The following is a 22,867-nucleotide window of genomic DNA, read 5'->3' as shown; positions in this document are numbered from 1 at the left end:
CGGTTTGGTAAACCCATTTGAATGGGTTTGAACGACCCTCGTTCTCTCTTCTCGTCTCCATTTCCATCACACGCTGCTGCTGCTTTGTCATGTGAAGTATATTTGTGCTCCGAGAAAACCAACATTTGTTTTCTGGTTTCTCAATACCTCTCGACAAAGACATGTTTTGTTTCTATATAATAATAATAATAATAATAATAATAATAATGGAGTGAGAGATCTCCTAATTCTCCGCTTCATCGCGTTCTCCTCTTCCACGCCCCGTCCAAGACCACTTAGCGGACCGGACTTGGCCATATACATGCATACATTGCATCTGCTGCTAAGGGAAGCGGAGGAGGGAAGACGGTTGTTTGTGTCAACAAACTAACGGATCGATACGTGTCGTCCTCGTTATGATCTGACCTCAGCGTCTCTTTTCCCCACTGCTGCTGCTTCCCATTTCTTGGTGTATGTCTCTTCCCTGCTCTAATTGATTCCTTCCGACCCGCTGCATCCTGCATTGTGCTGGACCGATTCGGAGCTCTCTTCCCTCGTCAATTGGTTCGTTGGCTTGCCTCCTTGACTATCGGAGGCGGCAGATGTCCGGCGCGGCCAAGGCGGTGGAGGAGCCGAGCGGTTTCTCCGCGAAGATGGATGCAGCGCCGGCCGCGGAGGGCGAGCAGCAGCGGCGGCGGCGGCGGCCGGACGGTTGCAACCCGGTGAAGAAGCCGGGCCCGGTCTCCATGGACCACGTGCTCCTCGCCCTGCGCGAGACCGGGGAGGAGAGGGAGGTCCGGGTCCGGAGCCTTTTCAATTTCTTCGACGCGGCCGGCGTCGGCCATCTCGACTACGCTCAGATCGATTCCGGCCTCTCCGCCCTTCGCGTCCCCGCCGAGTACAAGTACGCCAGGGACCTCCTCAAGGTGTGCGATGCCAACCGGGACGGGCGTGTCGACTACCAGGAGTTCCGGCGCTACATGGACGATAAGGAGCTCGAGCTCTATCGCATCTTCCAGGCCATCGACGTCGAGCACAACGGTTGCATCTTGCCGGAGGAGCTATGGGACGCTCTCATCAAGGCAGGTAAAATAATCGACGACACAGATCTACCATTGATAGGAAATGATATCTCCTCTGCATGTCCAATGGGCATTTGGGATAGCAAAGCATTGACATCAGATCTCTGAAATCTTTGAGATAACACTGAGTCGATTTTCCATTGATATTTCTTGATAGATGCACCTAATTTATCCGAGTTTGGGATTCTAAATTTGATAGTCATAAAAAATTTGGTGTCACTAGATATTAATTTTAATCATCATCATCTATAAATGTCTTCAATGCATCTCAGGAGCAATTTTTTTAGGCAAAGAAAGTCAACAAAGTTAAGACATTTGATCCCCTGTCGTTTTCTTTCCTTCCTCGCCTCTGAATTGTTGGCTTATAAGGTTTGACCTTGATTTTGCTTCTCCTTTGTTATTGTGTTTTGACAATTTTAATTTATAATTTACTCATGTCTCAAGGACAGAGGTTTACCAAACTGAATTTTATATGACAAGACCATGAATGATTAATTTATAGGACAGAGGTTTACCATGTTCTGAACTGCCGAAGATGCATGATGTTGTCAAGATTGGTGATGTTCAACTTGGTTGTGCCATCATCAGTGTTTCTAGTGGTAGTCATTGCACCTGATCAAACACTGATTATTAATTTATTATCTCGTCTAAGCCTCTGGATCATTCCTAGTATGTTTTCTCTAATGTTCTGGTTTCGGAAAATGTTAGCACATCTAAACTTGGAATTCTCAAAACCCAAAACTGCCGAATGTTTCAGTCGTAACTGAAACTAAAACTGTAACTCTGAACCTGGTGAAGAACTAGTTTTATCTGTTGACGAATAAGCATAAGTCAAAGTTACGATGCATTCAAATTTTCTTTGCTTTGACTTTGACATCATGGATGTCCTTTATGGTTTAATTATTCAGTTTATTTTCGATTAGGAGTTTCGACTGTGTTTAAGTTTCTTTGGTTTTTTTCTATGTAGCAGGATCTTGATTCAATTGGGGCTTTTGTATGGGAAGTAACTGAATCTATAGAAACTATGCTGAAGTAGTTAGATCTGTCATGAGGAGACCAAGATATTGTTTCATGTTTTTTAGTTCAGAAACACATTTTTCACATGATTCCTGCATTCATTACCGACTTGTTAGGCAGGTGATTGGAGAGGCAACCATGGACCATCCAATGGCTCCTATGCCACCTAATCTCTCTAGCCATCTGCTTTTACTACAGGAGAGGCAAGCAATATATCAACAACAACAACAAAACCGTAAGTTTGAACTGTTTGGCCCGATAGATGAGGCAAGCAATGGACAGGAAAACTAGTGCTGTTTTTAGTTATGGAATTTCCATAACCTTCTAATAGCCAACTTGTCATATGGTTTATGACAGTTTTATCTTAGTCTTTTAGGTTGCTTATTTTTCCCGGTCGTACAGGTTTGCTGATTAGGGCTGTTCATGTTGTAGGTTCTGCAAAAGCTTAAGATTTTTTTCCAAGAAGAAATTTGCTGCCAAATCCTGTTCTAAATGCAAAACTATTATTAATTATAAAAAATATGTTGTTAATGGGATTATGCTTTTCCTTTTGTAACGAAATAAACAAATCTTTTGAAGATCCACCATTATACAGAAATCTTACACTTTGTCTCTTCAATTCCTGCCATGACATTTGCATGATCCATCTGCTTATTTGTTGAATATACTCCGCTCATTGTCTGAAGTGCTATTCTTAAACAAATTCTCAAAGTTAACAATGGGATTATAACTTTTGAGTTATAATCAGCTGGTTTGTGCTTTGTAGTCAGCTGGAAGCATGCAAGATTTTCCGGAATATGTTTCAACTTTGGAATTACCTGCGAAGTCTTCAAATTTGCTTCAGTTTTTCTCGAATGCATTGACCAGTTTCTTCCGCTATGGAATTAACATCAAAGGCCTGCTGTTCTCTCTTTTGCAGGGATTGATATTGACGATGAGGAGCTTGCTCGTTTCGTAGAGCACGTCGATAAGGATAACAATGGGATTATAACTTTTGAGGAATGGAGAGATTTTCTTCTACTTTACCCCCACGAGGCAACGATTGAGAACATCTATCAGTACTGGGAAAGAGTTTGTCTTGTGGATATTGGTGAACAGGCTGTTATCCCAGAAGGTATAAGTAAACATGTGAATCCAAGCAAATACTTGATCGCAGGAGGGGTAGCCGGAGCAGCTTCTCGGACAGCTACTGCTCCTCTTGACAGACTTAAAGTAGCTTTGCAAGTCCAGACAACACGGGCACGAATTTTGCCGGCGATAAAAGACATATGGAGAGAGGGTGGTTTCTTGAGTTTTTTCAGGGGGAATGGCTTAAATGTGATAAAGGTCACACCTGAAAGTGCAATAAAGTTCTATACATTTGAAATCCTAAAGGATTTCATCGTCAAAGGCAAAGGAGAAGAGAAGAGTAATATCGGTGCCTCTGAGCGTCTGATCGCTGGAGGTATTGCAGGTGCAGTGTCACAGACTGTTATTTATCCAATGGATCTCGTGAAAACAAGACTACAGACCTATGCCTGTGAAGCTGGTAAGGTTCCCAATCTTGCTACGCTTACAAGAGATATTTGGGTGCACGAGGGGCCTCGAGCTTTCTATAGAGGGATCGTCCCATCTCTTCTTGGAATCATTCCATTTGCAGGGATAGATCTTGCTGCATACGAGACCCTAAAAGATATGTCTAGAACATATATTCTCAAGAATAGTGGTAAGCTCAGCTCCTTTAGAAACTTTGATCATGTTCACATTTCTCTTTCAAGTTATTTTACATGCAGCTAGCTAGATCTGATAGTCTCAAATGCTATGCAGATCCAGGTCCAGTCATGCAATTAGGCTGTGGAACTATCTCAAGTGCTCTTGGAGCAACATGTGTTTACCCTTTGCAGGTTATCAGAACAAGGTAGCTGATGAGTGATAACATTGCTACGGCTCATGGATTCAACGATTTGTGTTTAAATCTTTTGCGGTTAACTCCTTGCCTTCACTTGCAGAATGCAAGCCCAGCGCACCAATCCATCCAATAACTATTACGGAATGTCTGATGTGTTCTGGAGAACACTCAAAAACGAAGGACTTTTAGGATTCTACAAGGGGATAATCCCAAATCTGCTCAAAGTAGTGCCGGCTGCTGGTATTACTTATCTAGTCTATGAGACCATGAAGAAGAGCCTTTCTCTTGATTAATAAATTGTTTGATTTTGCACCATAAAAACCACAGTTAACATGAATATAATTTTTATGATTTAATAGGAAAAGCATACAGATTGAATACTTGAAAATTTTCTTTTTTTAGTTGTGTCATGGTATTTTTTTTCCTTCCCATTCCTTGGTGTCAATAACATGAGCTTCATGAGCTGGCTCTTACTCGGGTACAGTTCCTGTCTATGTAGGCTGCTTTATCTCTGCCAAAAGTGATCACAGTACTTTTTTTGTTATAAATATTACTTATGTTAGGCGATATACTTTTATTGATTCTTAAACATAGGCAAAAGTGATTCTGTTTCAGGTCATGCTTACCACTAACATATACTCGAAAATGTTGCAAATAGGGCAGTATTTTGTAGAAAACAGTTTTTTGTTCACATTCTTAAGAGTCAAATAACAATTTTAGATTGGTGCTTTGCTGATTTCAGTTTTGTTGGTAGTTTAAAGGCAATAGGTTATCAAATAATGATTTGCAGGGGAAAGGAAAAGGAGAAATAAGAAAGAAAGAGAGAGAGAGAGAGAGAGAGAAAACAATTTCCATTATTAAAACGATTTCATGTGCATCTGACTTTTGTTAGCCAAATACCTTCTATAAATTGTAATGTGAAACCCATCTCAGAGGTGAGTAGCAATAGTGATCGAGCTTATTAATTCTTTATCTCATCAAAGAGTAAATGATTCTTGATGTGGGAAAATAAACTGCCGTCCAGTGAAAATTAGACAGACGACTGGGAGTGCCATGAGTCGGAAACTCAACAGAGCATTTTGCAGTTCGGTCAATGGTGGCACTGCATTACTACTAAATCAAAATAAAAAAATATTCTCTCTCTACAATCATACAATATTTTTTAAAAAAAATTCTCTTAATATCTCATTCTTTAAGGATCTTACAGTACCAAATATCTCCTTACAGGTCGATAAGATGAACTCTCGTTTTTCACTAACCATACGATGGATTTGTAACCTTACCAAATTTTTGTCACTGCCAAAAAAGAAATTCTTTTTGTTTCTTGCAAATTCATTGGGGCGTACTCACCTCATGAATTACTTTCTCAATACCTATTTCGAACTCATTAAGTTGGTGCGTCTGCTCGACAGCGTCCAGCTTACATATTATAATACATGAGAAATGGATTAGAGTGGGTCAAGTTATTATTATATTGGACAGACGATGTCAACGTGACCTCATCTGTTATCCATTTAAATCATTGTTTAAAGACAACTGATGCATCTTATATCTCCATTAAGCACGGCAACATGTAGGAATCCAGTCATTTGATTGCCTAAGCGCTCTGGTAACCTGATGTTGCTCAGTCTCTGTGCCGTTTTGTCTATGTCGTATTACACCGGGGTTTCGCATCAGCTTCACTTACCGTGTTTTCTTCCTGTAAGAGGCACACGCATCACCCCCATCCTTTACGCAGCTTGTCCTTGTCTTGACGCCTGAAGCACTTTGTTCGATGCTGACATCTTATACTTCTCCTTTATGTCTCTCACCTCCTTTCTGTTAGCACCTTCGTCAAGTCTCTTCGGTTAAGAAGTTACCACCTTCGGGTAGACTGTTAAGGGGTGTCCTGTTGTTCACCACTGGAGAAAGCTTCTGCGAGAATGCCTTCAGCATAGGTTAATATTCACACAATGTTATTATAAGAAACAACAACAACAACAATAACAAAACACATGACAGTTCGGATAATACTCTCGTTTGAGTCCTAACAGACGTTGAGATAATCGAGTGTGCGTAACTTCCACGGATGCAAAAGACCAGAGTTAACATAAATGACATCCGATTTCTCAAAGCCTGCTGAGCTCCTTAATCGAAAAAAAAGAAAAGGTAGGGCAAAAAGAAAGAAGAATCAACACGAAGGAAAAAAAAATATATATATATATATATATATATATATATCACGATGAATTAAAACCAGCATAAAGAAGCACTTGAATCTCTATTCGATTCTGCTACTGGATACTCCAGAAACCATTAAATTCCGCTAAAACACCTCTACCTCCAATGCCAAATTTTGTATCTGCAGCTAAAGCTCTAAATTCAAAAGACTGGCAATCCAAAGATATACGATTAGACTAATGCTTGACATCCGTACTTACTTTTGCAACAATGGCTAAAGATACTCAACTAGGCAAGCAATACAGATCATATTGGTATTGTGATAGCAAACCATATACAGTTAGATATCCCGACAAGGAATACCAGTGACCATCTGGCTGCTTCAATGAAATCATACTTTTCACAGCTTGCATGCCGGTGACCTCTTGGCAAACCTCACTTTTCACAGTTTGCGTAGCTTCGAGAGCAAACCTTTTTTTGGTCTCAATCATACAATCCCTCCTGCACCCAGATGTCCACAAGAAACTCTACCATTTCCTGACATCAAAGATGCATTCGGATATTAAACATCGAAACTAATTTGGGCCACACAAGCTACAACTAATGTTAGAGGTGTGGTTCTTACTGATAGAGGAATGGGCTGTGGAAATGGCTTGTTGCTCCCAAGCAAACTGTCATATGTTGCATTCCAACTGCATCCACAAAAGTCATACAGTGATAGCTTCTACAGCTAAATCGACAAGGAAGCAAATTCGTATGATCTCTCAATCTCAAAAGTGGAGAAAATCTAAATATTTTAACAGTTCATGCTTGTAATTCCAGAGCATTTAAATGTCATCCATATTCAGTGATTTTCAAAACCTATATGGAGATCAAAAGGGAAAACCAGAAGTATATTTTTGTAAGAACAATCAACCTTTTCGTCTACACTATGTGAGCAGGCGAACACCACTTGACTTAATATGTGGTAGATAGGAAGTAGGAACAATTCTTTTTCATTGGGTTGTGCTACACACTGAATCTCTATGATCGTTTTTCATGTTAGATATAGTGACTCAATCTTACTAGGTAATTAATTATCTGTGCAAATGACTGAATTATCTTACATGGCAAGATGAGGAACACTAGTCTTTTGCCAGTCCAATAGCCTTTGACTAGCCGGATATAGCTAACTGGTGTTTCTTTTGACACACAGCAGGAGGGTTATCAGATTGTGTTAAATTTTTACAAGTAATGACACACTTAAAATAGCGACATGTTCTTTTAACCATGAGGAAGGAATTTATTTATGAGTATACCTTAACCTTGGTTCTTGAACTTGCTTTGACTGGCTTTCAAGCCTTCCTTTTCCAATCCATTGCTGTCTTGTTTGATTCCATAGAAGAAAACCTGTGAATATAAAGTTCCAATTATCAAGTAAAGCATATTACAGAAACTATATATCAACATGAGCCAAGCAAATTTTCTATATCCACTTTCTGTATCATTCAGACAGCAAAATTATAAAAATCCACTAGTTCTAGCAAAAAATTTGAAACAATTCTGAACCTCTACCAGCAGATTCAGTCTCACAATTAAATTAGAATAATTCAAATTGTTTAGTTATAATTAATTAAACACTTAGTTTTTGTACTTTGTATCTGCAGACTCTTTTTGAACTCAATATGACGGTGTAAGATCTCAGTCATAGAGACCTCAAAAGCTGAAATGTAACCCTATAGACATCTGATGTCAGCTTATCTGTTGGACGTTGGACCTGATGATATTTGCCAATCACAATACAACTATCTCACTAGGGAATCAGGACAATTTTGCTGAGGTTTCTGCTATGCATCCTATACATCAGTAAACTGCAGAAAACATCAAAGCAAATATTGTCTCCAATAATTTAATTACTTCAGCTAGAAATAATTGCTATTCTGTCGCAAGGACACTCAAAGATTGTTAGATCAACCTTACACTTACCATGATTCACAATTTCCGGAGGATTGCTTGTGCTTCCAGTTCCACCATGGTGATCAAAGTTTTGTGGCAAGGTGCTAATTGAAGAAATGCTCCTCTGTGAATGAGCTCTACTATTTTCCATTTCATATGTGCTTGTACTCCAAAATTCTTCAGATATACTAGGTTTCTTCACTAATCGACCTTGGATTTTCAAACCCTTTGAAGGCTCATCAACAGCAATAATAGGAGCAGGTTTGGTACAACATCCAAGGCAACTTCTGCTCTGTTACAAAACATGTATAAACATGTTTTCAATTAGTATGATTTCTCAGAATAGGTTCATGATAAATATGCGTTACAATTGAAGCGAAATGAAAAAAAAAATATAGACTTTTATCTTCAGTTGTAATTTAAAACATGATATGTATTAGAATGATAACATCCCAAAATAAGCTGAAGAGTGTCTTGATCGAGGCTATATAAATTTTACTGTTCAAAGTCCTTCCTTCAGCACTCTGGCCACATGATCCTGATTTTATGACATTCAGGAGTGAAGTAATTCAAATAAAATTCACAAGGGAAAGGATGAAATGACATCAGAGTCATTTGCTTGGTGTCAAACAAAAGACAAATTTGTGCTCTAAGCTCTCATTGTCTCATACAGCTTCTTCAATCTTGCTTTAATTAATTTCATAAGTTATCTATCATCTACATTCTAGAGTAGGTTTAGAAAACATTCAGCCAACTGTATATCTTCTATGTTTGGCTGTTAATCAAAACTAAATTCATTATAGATCAGTTGTTTGCATGGCCACATAATTGTGCCAGATGCATATGACGACCATAGCTGAGTGGCTCAACATCCAGGCAGACTTGTGCAGCTGCTTTCTAACAGTACACTTTGCACATTTAAATTAATACTATTTAATTTTTGTCCAAATAGTATGTCAAAATGATTAACTCAGATGATGATATGAACCTGCACCATGAAGCATTCAAGGATACTGAATAAATAAACAGAACAGAACATTCCAAGGTACCGCAAGCCCATTAAAGTTGTCTAGTATATGAACCAGTTACATTATGTGAAATCCAACAATGTTTGAACAGTAATACATAAAGGGAAATTGCATATAAAGATGTCCATGCTTGCTAAGCTGCCAAAGAAGATCAGCATTGTTGCAAATAATAGACATCTTAAACAACAAAGACATAACGAAACCAAGATAAGCACATAATGCTATTTTTCAATGCAAACTTTCGGGGCAATAAGTATTTCTTGGTTTAAATATATCTTTCCCTACTTTTCCTTCATGGAATTGTTCGCTCGTAGTCTTAGTAGAGAAATAAAGGGAAAAGGCATGCTGCAAAGAAGTAACATGTCTCACACTCCATTGGAAACTGCTTAAAATAGTCAAGAGTTAGATTTGTTTTGTGAAGCACTCATCTGATGTACTCGTAAAATCATCCATTCTATATTGGATTGCAAATGAATATCCAAAGTGAAAGACAAAGAACGCCAACTTTAAGAGGACCAATCTATGAGAAAGATGCAACTTTTGGTAGCTATCCTAGAAATGTAAGAATTTTTGTATTCTTTTCCTTTTAAGTTTTGCCCTGGATATCGAATGGGCTTATTGGAGGTGACTGACGTGTACCCAAAACCTATCCATCCCTTTTACTCGGCCAACACATTTCCATATTGCCCTAAGAATCTCCAGGACCACTCTCTCGCTTCGGATCATCAAAATCCAGAATTAACAACAACGAGATAATAATCGACGGACTACGCCTCATCAGTCTTGAGAAACCAGAATAACATAAAAACTGAATTCTACTAAAGAAAATGAGGTTCTGCTACAGTCATGATTAACACAGAGGGCAAGGATGCCAATAAACGAGCAAAGAAAGAGATCTGGAGAACAAAATGGCTAAGCTACACACATACCCCATGACGGCGAGAAGGTAAGCGGTCTAACCAGTGACGAATCCGCACAATAGCATCTACCTATCCAGCGTCCGCCCTCAGATCCAACATCAACGATTAGATCGCCCAGCGTGCAGATCCGCCAACAACCACCAGGTCATCGCCGGAATACGCACTTCGGGCAGGTGCCGGATGAGGATGACGACGGGTCGTGGAATCACAAAGTAATCAAGAAAAAAAAACCTTACAGAGGAGCGCCGACACGACGAAGAATCAAATCGTGGATGAATAGGAGAGAAAGCAGGGCCGCGAGAAAGAGATTACCCGGAGCGACTAGATGCCCCCACTTTCCCCTTCCTTCCCCTCGGAATCGATCGCCGGGGGCCGGCCCCTTCTCCTCTGATTCCTCACCCCACACCCCACCCCCCACCCGCCCCCCTCTCTCTCTCTCTCTCTCATCTCCTCCCGTTTATGGTTCTCGTACCACCACCAGCAGCGGCGGGACCAGATCGAACGTAGGATATTTTTTCGATTTTTTTTACGTCATTAAAAACTCAATTTTTTAAAATATATAAATATATAAAAACTTACAATTTTAGATAATATATTTTAAATTACAGATCACAAAATTAAAAATTAAAAGACGACGACATCTACAATTATGTATGTACACATATATAATTTTTTATGTATCATTCTTATCATCATAACCCATCCTTTGTGAGCATCAATGTCTCGCGTCACCATCATCTTAGTCAGGATGACGGGCGGCATCGTTGGTTTCGAATCACGTTTACCGAACACGAAACGAACGAGGAAAAGTAAAAGGAAGAGACAGTGCATGAAAGCCATGTAATTGTGCACATAATGGAGTAAATGACAAGGCGATAGAGCATGAATCCCACCTTTCACAAAGCTCGTGTGAGAGTACCACCGGCTGCTCCACATGCATCTCAAAGCGCAAGGCATCATCATCATGGACGGGAATAGCACCTCTAACGACGCAAACCCCGAACGAAATGGGACGACACGAGTCGTCGAATGTGTTTGGCCTTCCGTTTGTGTGACCGATGGCGTCATCAGCAATCCCCAATTTCTGGCCCAAATCACCCTTTTAATATTTTCTTATAATAATTATATGTATTTTATTTTTTTTGACTTTTATGGATGTTTCATTTTCAAGTTGAATGAGAGGGCTTTTAATTCATATCGATTCGGCCGGCACTCGGTGGGGTTCATTTCGTGCTGTCGTGCCACGGGCCAGGTGATCGCCTAAAGGCGAAGGAGGGTGTGGTGGAGGTGTCGACGGTAGCGGTCGGTACGCGGTCGTTTCAATTCTTTTCTCGTAACGCTTCCTTCTCCCAGTCGTCTCAGTACTCTCCGCTCCTGGTTGGCTGTGGGGGCGATCATCATCTCTCCAGTCCTCGTTGCTTCACCGCCGCCGCCGCCGATGCCATGAAACACTAGGCATTGCGAAGTGCACGAGACCGGGTGTCGGTGAGGCAAGGGAAAGCGACGGATTTGGTGATTGCCTCCCTTGTTCTACGGTGGAAACAGGTGGATGTGGCTCGTTTGAAGGAATCGATTCCTTGGGACGGCCCTCTCCCATCCTCCTCCGCCTCCTCCTCCTCATCCATCCTCCGTTGCTTCTCTTGGTTCTTGGCTTTCCTTCGCGCTGGGGGTGTCGTGGTGGTGGCGGTGACTGCGGTTCGGAAGGAGGCCAAGATTTTGGTCTATGGCATGCTTCCACACAAAGCAAGTACAATCTTCCCACTGTCGTTACACAGGGTATCCTCCGCCACCGCCTCTGCGCTTGCAGTTCTCATCGGCATCGCCGTCTCCCTCGTGCGGCCACCTCCGCTGCTAGTGAAGAAGAAAAGGATGCGGGATTTCCGACTGCTGTACTTCTTCTGCTGCCTTTTGTGCTTTTGCTTCCCTCATCACGGTATGCTTCTGCTCGTATTACACCATGCCACTTTGCCGAACCCTAGTAAATCCCCCTTTCGGACCGATTGGTTCTCCGCTTCGCTAAAGGCAATCGCCTGTCCGGATTTTGATCGACGTGGACGCTAATTTGCTGTGGTTTCAGGTCTGTTCGGATAACCTGCTCGATGAAGTCTTAATCGTCCCTTTACTCGAAACTTCCAATTTTTGTTGACATCTTCTGCCTCAGTCCTCTTCTCTCACTTGTCTCCTTTTCCCTCATCTTGGATATTTGATTGTACTAGAGGAGCATGAAGACTGGTATCAATTCTTCCACTTATTCTCTTCTCCTGTTTTCTTCCTTTGATGAGGGGTTATTCCCTGGAATCACGGATTAACTTCCCATCTTTGCTTGACGAAAATACTCAGGAATAGTGAGTGCTCTCTCTTTGAAATCTAATTTAGGTTATGTGTGACTTGTCTCCGATCATTCTTACCATGTTAAGGATATCGTTAGTTTGCTGCCGGCTGCTATGTTGGTGCAATTGATCTGCTAATAATTCTTTCTTTGATCATATATTAAATGACCTCACAAGGTCATTTAATCTGCTAAAATTTCATTTTAATTTAGCAATGTAATTTCCACCGAGTGATATTATTATTGCAAATCTGAATTCTGTTTCTTTAAATGCAGATTTACATTTGCCTCTTGTTTATTTTTGGATTTGATATATTAAAATGTCCTCATATAGTCTTCTTTGTCATGCTGCACAACCAGAATTTTATCATATGTGGAACTTTGTTCTGTTAGTAAACTTAACAGCAACACTTTTTTTGGAACCCTTTCTGATTGGAATATAATATTGTATACTATATAGTATATACACAACTTTCTGTTAGTAAATAATCTGTTTCTGTTGCTTTGAAGGCCCAGTGAAGGTTCAGGCATTTACTGGGACCTTTGGGATAAACTATGGCAGGATTGCTGACAATATTCCTCCACCTGAAAGTGTTGTTACACTTCTAAAAGCAGCAAAGATAAAGAATGTGAGAATTTATGATGCAGATCACAATGTGCTCAATGCATTTAGAGGGTCTGGGCTCGATCTGGTTGTGTCAGTCAGCAATGACCATCTGAAAGACATGAGTGTAAATGAAGATAATGCTTTGAGCTGGGTCAAGGAAAATGTGCAGCCATTTCTGCCTGATACTCGCATTCGAGAGATTGTAATTGGGAATGAAGTCTTGGGCGGTTCAGATCAGGAATTGCCAGAAATTCTTTTGGGCGCCATAAAAAGTGTGTACAATGCTCTCAAGAGACTTCAATTGGCAGATGACATAATGGTGTCGACACCACATTCGCAGGCTGTTTTCGTTAATTCCTTCCCTCCCTCATCCTGCACTTTCAAAGAAGATGTCCTCGTTTACATGAAGCCAATTTTGGATTTCTTTTCAAAGATTGGCAGTCCCTTCTACGTCAATGTATATCCGTTTCTGGCCTACACCTATGATCCTGATCATATTGATATCAATTATGCTCTTTTTGATTCCAATCCTGGAATTTATGATGCAAAGACTAACCTGCACTATGATAACATGTTTGATGCTCAAATAGATGCAGCTTATGCTGCTCTGGAAGCTGCTGGATTTGATAAAATGGAAGTCCGGGTTTCAGAGACGGGTTGGGCCTCTAGTGGGGATGAAAATGAACTAGGAGCTACCACCCACAATGCAAGGACTTACAATTATAATCTTCGTAAACGGCTTTTTAAGAAAAAAGGGACTCCACTCAGGCCAAAGATTGTGGTTAAGGCATATTTGTTTGCCTTGTTTAATGAGAATCAGAAGCCTGGGGCAAGTTCTGAGAAGCACTATGGGCTATTCAAGGCAGATGGGAGTATATCATACGATATTGGCTTTACTGGCCTGAAGCCTTCATGTGCATCCCCATCTCTCTTATCCCTGAAGGTAATGGAATTTTTATCTTTTTTATTATGCTTATGCTTTTTAAGCAATTTTGCTTAGGGAACTAATAGTTTTAAATACCTTGTTACAATATTATAGTTGCAACTATAAACTGCACACTGAAACTAAAAAGAATCTTCTTCGAGGAATCTTCTTAGAAAGTTAATGTCCAAAAGAAAGTTTTAGAAACTTAGTTTCAAACATGGTTGGATAGTTTAGGATGTTTATACCAAGGATTGTCGTATTGCTTGAAATGGTACGAAACGGGTGGTCCCTAGATCGGTACACAGAGCTTTCCTGTTTCGGTCCAAATCTTATATAAAAACAAATGAAGCCTTGCGACCCTCCCCCTGATTAGGGCTTGCTACCCATTTCTCATGATGCTGCTATCCTTGTTGCTGTGGATGTCGTCGTTGTTGCCTTGTGTCGTCGCCCATCCATTCGCTGCCATCGGGACCCACCTGTCTGTTTGCTGCTGCCATAGGATGCTGCTAGCCCATTTGTTGTTGCCGTGGGATGCTGCTAGCTCATTCGTTGTTGCCATGGGATGTCGCCCGCCCGTGCTTTGCTTTTTATCTCTTCATTACACGCTCTCCTCTTCTCTTCCTCTTCTTCCTTCTCCTCCACTACTTCCCCTTCTTCCTCCTCCTCCACCACTCCATCTTCTTCCTCCTCTATCGCTCCATCTTCTTCCTTCTTCTTCCTCCTCCCCTATCAGTCCGTCTTCTTCCTTCTTCCTCCTCCATTGCTCCGTCTTCTTCCTCCATTGTTTTCCCTTCTTCCTTCCTCTTCTTCCTTCCTTTGTTCCTTCACATTGCCTTCCTCTTCTCTCTTTTCATCTTCCTCTCCGAAACATCATTGCATATTGTTCCTTCACATTGCCTTCCTCTTCTCTCTTTTCATCTTCCTCTCCGAAACACCATTACTAATCAGCGTGTCATCGTTTGCTATGATTAGCATATCATATGGATCCGTGTAGAAGTTTCAGCATGGAAAGATAGGTCCATAGGATGCACTTGGAAAAACCTTACTAGAAGAGGATACCAGCATTTGGTACCTATAGGATACCACCACAGCATTTTTTGAGGTGTACAACCAATACATACTTGTCCTACATGCTTCTGGCATTGGTTTGTGCTAGCATACCATCCGCGTTGACAAATCCAACTTGATACCAGTATGTTGGTACCATAGTAGACCCATGAAATACTAACATCAAAAGTCTTTTTGGGGCATACAATCCATACATGCTTGTCCAACATGCTACTGGCATGGGTCTCAGATTTAATAATTTAAAACTTGGTTGCGATTGTTTCAGTACTTAGTAGAATCTTTGTTGTGAACTGAAATACTACTAGTTAAATTGCTTCTCATTTTTATACAGAACAAGAACCGTAAGGGTTAAAAAGAAAGATACAAAGAAAATGTTGTGGAGCAGTCCAGAGTCGTGACTTCCCGTTTTCACTACCATTACCTAATATATGAGGTTGCAATTTTGGGTTGCATCTTTTATGGCAGTAAAATCATCTGATTCTCTGATTGGTCTTGTACACTTCCGAGATGCTTTTTGTTTCCTTATATACATCAAGATTTGAAATCTTGGTTCGTACTGATATCGATCGTGAAGGAATAGGCATACTGATAGGAGGTGGCTATTCTTAAAATGAGGAGGATGAGGAGGCAGCAAAAAATCCTTTTGGGGGAGGGAAGATGTCAAAACTAAGAAAATGATATCAGACATAGACTTATCATGAGTACTTTTGGTTCAATTATGAAACCGGACGGTGTACCCAGGTTTATAACCATACTGGGTGTTAAGCCAAGTATGATCTAGAACCACATAAATCCCAGACCATACCAAGTATAGACAGGTCTTTGAAACCTTGGAACCCATTATTTGCTAGAAATGTATGCTTGACTTAGAATTATTAAGATATAAATTTAGATTTTGTCATAAGTGAACACGGACTGATTTTTACTCATATATGTGTGAATAGCACAACAATTCTTATGCTTCCACATGGCAGCATCACCACAAAACTCTTTTGTCAAGCATCATTCTTCTTTTACCTTTGCTTTTTTTTTTGTAAATTTCGGCTTGTGCATAAACCTAATAAATAGTACACGAAGTATTATTGATAGCACTAACGATGAGATATCTCATTAGCTTCACGATCTAGTCATATTTCATTTGGTTGCTATTGCAACAGCTCCTTTTAACTAAAGGTTCTCTACTTCGAGAGTCTCTTCCAATAACTAGGGAATAACAATGAAATTAGGATGTTGAAAATGGTTGATTTGAAATCAAGATGTGTTTGGTGCACTAATGCACTCTTATCTGTAGCTGACCTGTATAATTTTACTAGTATTAATATTGAGTACCTTCCGATTAGTATTATTAGGATTATTATTATCTTCTCCCACTGGTCCGTAGAAGTCCTCTTCCAAGTATTATAAGCTGCTTTCTTCTCTACCTTGTGTCTTTAGGAGTCCTGAGCCTGGAATTTGAGTATTTGACCTTCCAAAATGCTTTGCTGAAGCCCTACATCAAACAGGGGTTAATTGCTGTTGTCACATTCTTCGCTGGACTAGTTTGAGGATTGGTCTCCGGCTGCATTCCAGTGGCCTGGCTGGCTGCTGCAGTGAGCCAACCTCCACTTAGTTGTGGCCATCCACCTCAAGTCTAGTGTGGGATGCTCTTGGAAACAATCAGCATATGAACAGCTGCTAGCATTAGTGATCTTAGGACTATCTTGCCACCATATAATTGCACATGGCTATTAGCATTCGACATGTATATTGCACACTTGGACATATTTCCATATCTATACAAATACACCCACACACACACACACATATATATATATATATATACATATATATATATATATTCATTGGATAAATATAATGCCTGAGCTTTAGCTAGGGATCTAGGGGGTCCCAGGTTTGTTAGCCTAGGGACCCAAGTGATTGCCGCCGAAAACATTGCACTTGTACACCCTGTTAAAACCAGATAAGGTGTCAGCGCCTCCACTAGTGGCATCAACAGTGGCTGATGCTCCTATTTCTTGCCAAACATGCCTAATTGGCCTTTCTTTCAACCAACAGTGGAAAGAAATCCTAATATGAATAATATACAGTGTTAACATATAATTCTCAATGTCTACATCGGATTTAGGCATGCTAACCTATAATATACAGGGACTTGTAAGCCTCGAGGGGCTTTGGGACTATTTTCAGTTAGTTATATCAGTAGTATATGTTTTTCTCAGTACTTTGGGACTATGTTTTTCTCTGTCCATTAGGAGGCATTACTGATAATATATCTTAAATATTTAATGATTTTAATATGGAGTATTCTTTTTATGATATGTGATGGATGCAAATAGAAAGCTGGAGGCTTGGAGCATTAAACTCTTGTGGATTATGAAAAGCACAACGTGTGTCTCGATTGTTTCTCTTTCATTAGGTTAATAATTACGACATTATTCTCAGGTTCAGGCACTAATGGTTTAAAAAGTTTTGGAACTTATCTCTGAGGATGCTGGTTCTATCATGATTCCGTATTCAATCTAGATTCAGGATTCTAGCCTCTGACTAAAACAAGCCTTAAAATGCTTAAAGAAACCCTAAACTGATAAGCATTGTAGAACCATAAACATATCAAAACATCTCAAAGAATTAAGTGATTTTAAAGTCTGTAGGATTTTCTGTACTAACAAGTGATGGTTGCAGCGAGTGTGATCAACTTTTATGATGTTCTATGACTTATGACAAGCATGACATGCGACTCATCTTCAGCAACTGCCTAATCGCACAAAGGTTAACAGTTAGGAATTAGCAGACATCAGATTTGTCAAAATCTGTTGTTAGTTCCAGGTTATGGATCTGGAAACCTTTGTTTCTGGTGTCCTCTGCTGCAGTATTAATTCCACTGGATGACAGCTTATAAGCAAAATGCCTCGAATATTCAAGGAAAGCCTTCTCCAAGTTTGGCTACGACATATGAGGATCTGTCTGCTATATAATTATGACCCAATGCATTTAGAAATTCTTTATATTTTATCTTTAAGCATATTGTCTTTATCTGTCAGATGTAAGTATCATGTCATCTGAATTATTATTGAATATCACCACATTGGAGGTAATTTATTGAAAAATATGTACGGGCTTGAATAAGTACATTCTCTGCATATTCAGTTGCTTAGGGTGATGACGAAAAGGCAAAAATGTGAGATGTTTGAAGCTTAGCATAGAAGTTTCAATGCCCATGCTCAAGGTTATCTTCTGGGAAAGCGAGAACCAATTTGAAAATTTTTACTCTGTAGGTTGAGTGGCGGGTTGGTAGAAACAATTGCCGTTTACATATACAACTGTGACAACCGAAAAAAATATAAACTGTGACAACCAGAAAATGGAAGTTATGGCATTTGGCACCATGACTGATTAGTATTAGATCTAGAATTATAAATATTAATTATATTACTTGTGAATGCATTATTCATAAGTTGCAGTCCTGAATGACCAATTTCCTACTTTGGGTGACAATTGCAGGATATTCATACGCAAAGTTGGTTAGCACCTTATTCCATGATTATCACATGTTTTATAGCAGTCATTATGGCTTTAACATTTTAATTTGATGTCATACCATACGTAATCCTGCTTCAAGATGCATTGACCGGACCAGGGCAACGGCTGTTGGATCTTCTCATCTACCGTGAATGTGAATTGACTAAATCATTGGTACTCTGGTGCTGTTCTCCTGTTGATCACCTTATCCATTTCAGTACTCTTTTGTTGCATAATAGTAGGAACAAAATTGCTAGAGATATTGCAAGATGCAAATCCTGTTTTTGTTTCAACATTTCATTGTTTGCAACCTGATAACAGAGGCCAACAGGCCACAGCCAGAAAATGCTGGTTTGACTTCTGCCTATCATTCGTAATCACATAATTTAATGTTTCGGCTGAACATTATTTATTCTTGTTTTCCTGTTCTAACAAGTTGCAGTTTCATAACCCTTTTCAAACAACTTTCTTTGTGATCACTCTTATTGTATTCACTTAATTCGGAGCATCATGCACAAATTCGTGTAGTAGGCAAATCTGGATTCAGCAAGGATGCAAATTCTTCATCGATGGAGGGTTTTGTTCAGTCTAGATGTTGATCTTTTTAGTTGTTTTTCTCATCTCTCTTACCATGGATTAGCTCATTGAGACTTTCAGTTCATATTGCTCATCGGTTTTCTCTTTTGCTTAATATTTTTTAATCTAAATTAAAAGAACTGCCGATTGCATCGTGAAGGATCTATGCTTCCCTCTATCTTGTAGAAGTAGGAGATGAGTAATTTAATATGTTCCTCATTTTGCTCTGATTTATCCACAATTTTCATTGGACTTTGTTTCCAGAAATATACGAAACAAAGGCATGCATCCACTGAACTGAAAGTGTCATAGGGGATAGATAGCTGATGTGATGTAGCAGTGTCATAGGGGATATAGATGATCAAATATTAATAATGCCCTTCATGATCATATGTGTTCGACTCTGGCTACAACAGGGAGACGGGGAGGTCGGCCCTCGAGGGATGAGGCTGGATGGATGGATGGATGGTCATGGTCGTGACCGCCCATTACCATTTCGTAGTGACATCAATGATCATTCCACATAACAACATCCTGATTAGTTGTTTCACGTTGGATACGAAACAAGGTACTTATCATTCCTACTGCTGTCCCATTTTTCGGCATTTTGCTGCTGACTCTATCGATCTATTTACACCTAAATGTGAGCCAAGGTCGATCTGGTGTCTTTCTCTACCCGTGACATAGAACCTTGTTCTCGATTGTAGCACAGCGCTGGATGGATGGATGGATGGTCATGGTCGTGACCGCCCATTACCATTTCGTAGTGACATCAATGATCATTCCACATAACAACATCCTGATTAGTTGTTTCACGTTGGATACGAAACAAGGTACTTATCATTCCTACTGCTGTCCCATTTTTCGGCATTTTGCTGCTGACTCTATCGATCTATTTACACCTAAATGTGAGCCAAGGTCGATCTGGTGTCTTTCTCTACCCGTGACATAGAACCTTGTTCTCGATTGTAGCACAGCGAGCTGACTGCCAAATCTGACACCGGGTTTCTTAATCCCTTCAGGCCATCAAGACCCCAGGCGTCAAGATTTACTCGGACAAGCAAACCTCCGCCTACCTGTTTAATTGACATGACGGCAACCAGCATCAAAATATTGGGTCATCCACGAAACCAGCAACCAGTGTTCGTCGAATGAATCAGAACAAAGCTTAGGATCATAAAACAGGCAACGCTTTCATCATCGTCTCTCCATTACTACTCTCCTGCTTCTGTACACCAACGAATTAAAACGGTCACTCGTTTACTACTTTACTACTACCAGAGTTAGCACTTGTGCTGTCATCAAATTGCCAAGGGTGGCGGAGTTAGTCCTGGGACCAGGAGTTGGGGTCGGGGTGGGCGGAGAAGAAGGCGAGGAGGCCGAGGAGGGGGGCGTTGATGTAGGTGGTGGGCTCCGACTGCTGGAATGCGGGGCGGGCGTCGGGGAAGGCGTCGCTGGTGTTGGTCGGCCCGCCCACCACCGCTCCCACCAGAACGTTGGGGTTGGGCGACGGGCTGAGGTAGTAGGCCGTCCCGGCCTTGCACCCGATCCGCCCCGGGTGCACCTTCACCGACGGCAGCGAGCTCCCCCGGTGGTGGATCCGCCGCGGCCACCGCGCCCCGTACCCCACCATGTACGACATCCCCAGCGGGTTGTCCCCCAGTATGTAGTCCACCTGCGCAACAACGTCAGCCAGCTTTCCATGTGCAGCAGATCGAGCCACGGCCGTGCCGCCACTCACCTGACGTTTGGCCACGCGCTTGAGCGTCACGGGCGAGGCGGAGGCGCCACCGCAGGCCACCCGGCCGCCCGCGTGGCTGAGGTAGTTGGAGTAGGCGAGGAGCAGGAAGGAGAGCGCCGTGACGTGCTGCATGTTGCTCCCTCCGGCCTTGAACAACAGCCCACCTTGCATCGCACATCGAAACAGGAAATGGATCGATCACACGACTCAGTATCAACAGATCAAATAATCCTGTCAGATGATTCAATGGGATGTATCAGCAAACCTGGCGAGTACTGGATTTGTGGATGATCAGATATCCCCGGCAGCAGCGAGCAGATGAAGTTATCCGCGTTTATCCGGAAAGACTCCAAGTAATCATCCTTCCCCATCAAAACTTCCTGCACCAATCGGTAAACAAAGAATTATATGCTGTGTCTCAGCAAAAGAAGGAAGACAAAAGGTCAGAGACAACGGTCAAAATCCTCTGTCAATGACAGCTACAGTCCATGCCATTTCCCGGAGCCCGAGAAGCCACTGGAGATAAGCCGACGCGAGACACGACGAAGACAGAAATTGCAGCTTTCTTAAAAAGGAGAGAGAGAGAGAGAGAGATCCCGTCACCGGCTTGGTGAAATAAATGGGCATACCTTGGAGATGAGGACGTTGATGCCCGCGTGCTTGTTTTCCCAGCCGAACTCGTTGATGCTGTCGCCGGCGTGGAGGATCACCTCGTTCCTCCTGATGTACTCGCGGTAGTTCCGCCTCCGCGAGGCCTTGTGTAGCCACGCCGCGCCCCACAACAGCTCGTCCTGTGGAGGAGCCCACACGCACCACCACCACCTCATCAGAAGCCATTCGTGGAATTTCCTACGGGTGGAATGGCTTTTAGAGAACAGAGAGATGGCGCACCTCGTATCCCGACACGTCGCAGTAGAACGGGCACACCGCGTCATGGAGGCTGCTGCTGTAGGCGCCCCGGTGCTTGTCCGCGAACTCGAACACCTGTTAGAGATTCGTTGGCGCTGACCAAGTGTTCGACAGAGATGAGTGACCGAGAGGAAGCGGGTTCAGGTGAGCTCACGGAGATGGCGCGATCGAGGAGGCGGGCGGAGTAGGCGGGATCGGCGGAGCGGAAGGCGATGGAGGCGGCGGCGAGGGCGGCGGCGGTCTCGCCGGCGATTTCGGAGCCGGGGTGGTCGCGGTCCACCTTGTAGACGGTCCTCGGGGTGTCCATGTCCTCGGGGCGCTCCCAGCAGGAGTGGTCGCGGAAGGCATCGCCGACCTGGACGTACACCACGCAGGGCACGGCGGTGGCCTTGAGAAGGTAGTCCGTCGCCCACCGCACCGCCTTAAGCGCCTCCGCCAAGTGCTGCGGCCCCATGCTCTTCCCGAAGTCGATGACGCTCCAAGCCATCAGCGTCGTGGTGAACGCCATGGGGAAGCCGAACTTGACGTTGTCCCCCGCGTCGTAGTACCCGCCCGTCAGGTCCACCTGCGCCAACCGAGCCACCACCACCACGCACGAGCCTAAACCCCCCACGAAACGAGGCCACACCACGAGATACCGAAAAAAGGTGGCCTTACCCCGTCGGCGGCGCCGTCGTGGAGTCCTGAGTCCCGGCGCCAGGTGAGGCGCTGGTCGTGTGGTAGCTTGCCGGAGCGCTGCCCCTCGAAGAAAATAATGCTCTTGCGGAGAGCATCGCCGTAGTCATGCGCGGCTGCGGACGGCCGTAGCACCGCCAGAAGGAAGGCCAGCAACGGCCAGAACAGCCGCGGCGAGGACACCATCTTCACCACAAAACCCTTGTATTATTATCAGCTTTCCTCTACCGATCTCATGGCCACCGGTGGAGCTCGGAATAAATAGAGGGAGGAAGACGGGGGAGGAGGACGTTGGCGAGCAAGCAGCAACGGGCAATGGGACGGCATACGCCGCTGAGATAATGGACCAACGAGAGAGAGCCACGTGGGAATACGGAGGGCCCTTTTGCGGCGCGGCGATCGATGTGAGGTGGTTGATGGCGCGTGGGGTCGGGTGGATTGACCGCGACCGGTTTGATCGGACCGGCCACACGCGATCCGGTCGGAAACGGAGCTTCACGTGACGGGGA

At 42.5% G+C, this 22,867-nt stretch overlaps 4 protein-coding genes across 6 annotated transcripts; 2 read left to right on the top strand and 2 right to left on the bottom strand.

The window, feature by feature from the left end:
• The first annotated feature begins 249 nt into the window (after positions 1-249).
• Positions 250-4,547, top strand: LOC135674913 (calcium-dependent mitochondrial ATP-magnesium/phosphate carrier protein 2-like). 2 transcript variants are annotated; one of them, XM_065185178.1, is made up of 5 exons: positions 250-1,065; positions 2,998-3,606; positions 3,718-3,783; positions 3,885-3,975; positions 4,067-4,547. In XM_065185178.1, the coding sequence occupies exons 1-5, from the start codon at positions 582-584 to the stop codon at positions 4,257-4,259; spliced, it is 1,443 nt and encodes a 480-aa protein (XP_065041250.1). In that variant the 5' UTR covers positions 250-581; the 3' UTR covers positions 4,260-4,547. The 2 variants fall into 2 exon arrangements, with proteins under 2 accessions (XP_065041250.1, XP_065041249.1); XM_065185177.1 differs by having other exon boundaries at positions 252-1,065; positions 2,998-3,783.
• A 1,789-nt stretch (positions 4,548-6,336) lies between these two features.
• On the bottom strand, positions 6,337-10,418 carry LOC135673150 (uncharacterized). Its single transcript, XM_065181928.1, has 5 exons — positions 10,019-10,418; positions 8,092-8,348; positions 7,425-7,515; positions 6,752-6,818; positions 6,337-6,663 (listed from the first exon to the last, which is right to left on the bottom strand). The coding sequence occupies exons 1-5, from the start codon at positions 10,021-10,023 to the stop codon at positions 6,610-6,612; spliced, it is 474 nt and encodes a 157-aa protein (XP_065038000.1). The 5' UTR covers positions 10,024-10,418; the 3' UTR covers positions 6,337-6,609.
• Positions 10,419-11,201: 783 nt separating this feature from the next.
• On the top strand, positions 11,202-18,873 carry LOC135673147 (glucan endo-1,3-beta-glucosidase 14-like). The gene is made up of 4 exons (XM_065181924.1): positions 11,202-11,315; positions 11,419-11,942; positions 12,849-13,888; positions 18,440-18,873. Exons 2-4 carry the CDS (start codon positions 11,738-11,740, stop codon positions 18,521-18,523), a joined length of 1,329 nt encoding a protein of 442 aa, XP_065037996.1. The 5' UTR covers positions 11,202-11,315; positions 11,419-11,737; the 3' UTR covers positions 18,524-18,873.
• Positions 18,874-20,185: 1,312 nt separating this feature from the next.
• LOC135673146 (endoglucanase 6-like) lies at positions 20,186-22,595 on the bottom strand. Of its 2 annotated transcripts, none has more exons than XM_065181923.1 (7): positions 22,290-22,595; positions 21,838-22,248; positions 21,666-21,758; positions 21,404-21,565; positions 21,040-21,154; positions 20,775-20,938; positions 20,186-20,708 (listed from the first exon to the last, which is right to left on the bottom strand). In XM_065181923.1, exons 1-7 carry the CDS (start codon positions 22,542-22,544, stop codon positions 20,358-20,360), a joined length of 1,551 nt encoding a protein of 516 aa, XP_065037995.1. In that variant the 5' UTR covers positions 22,545-22,595; the 3' UTR covers positions 20,186-20,357. The 2 variants fall into 2 exon arrangements, with proteins under 2 accessions (XP_065037995.1, XP_065037994.1); XM_065181922.1 differs by having other exon boundaries at positions 22,341-22,594.
• Positions 22,596-22,867: the final 272 nt, after the last annotated feature.

The sequence above is a fragment of the Musa acuminata genome, chromosome BXJ1-5 (assembly GCF_036884655.1).
Source record: "Musa acuminata AAA Group cultivar baxijiao chromosome BXJ1-5, Cavendish_Baxijiao_AAA, whole genome shotgun sequence".
In the NCBI taxonomy this organism is placed as follows: Eukaryota; Viridiplantae; Streptophyta; class Magnoliopsida; order Zingiberales; family Musaceae; genus Musa; species Musa acuminata.
This window is presented reverse-complemented; position numbering and strand designations above follow the sequence as displayed.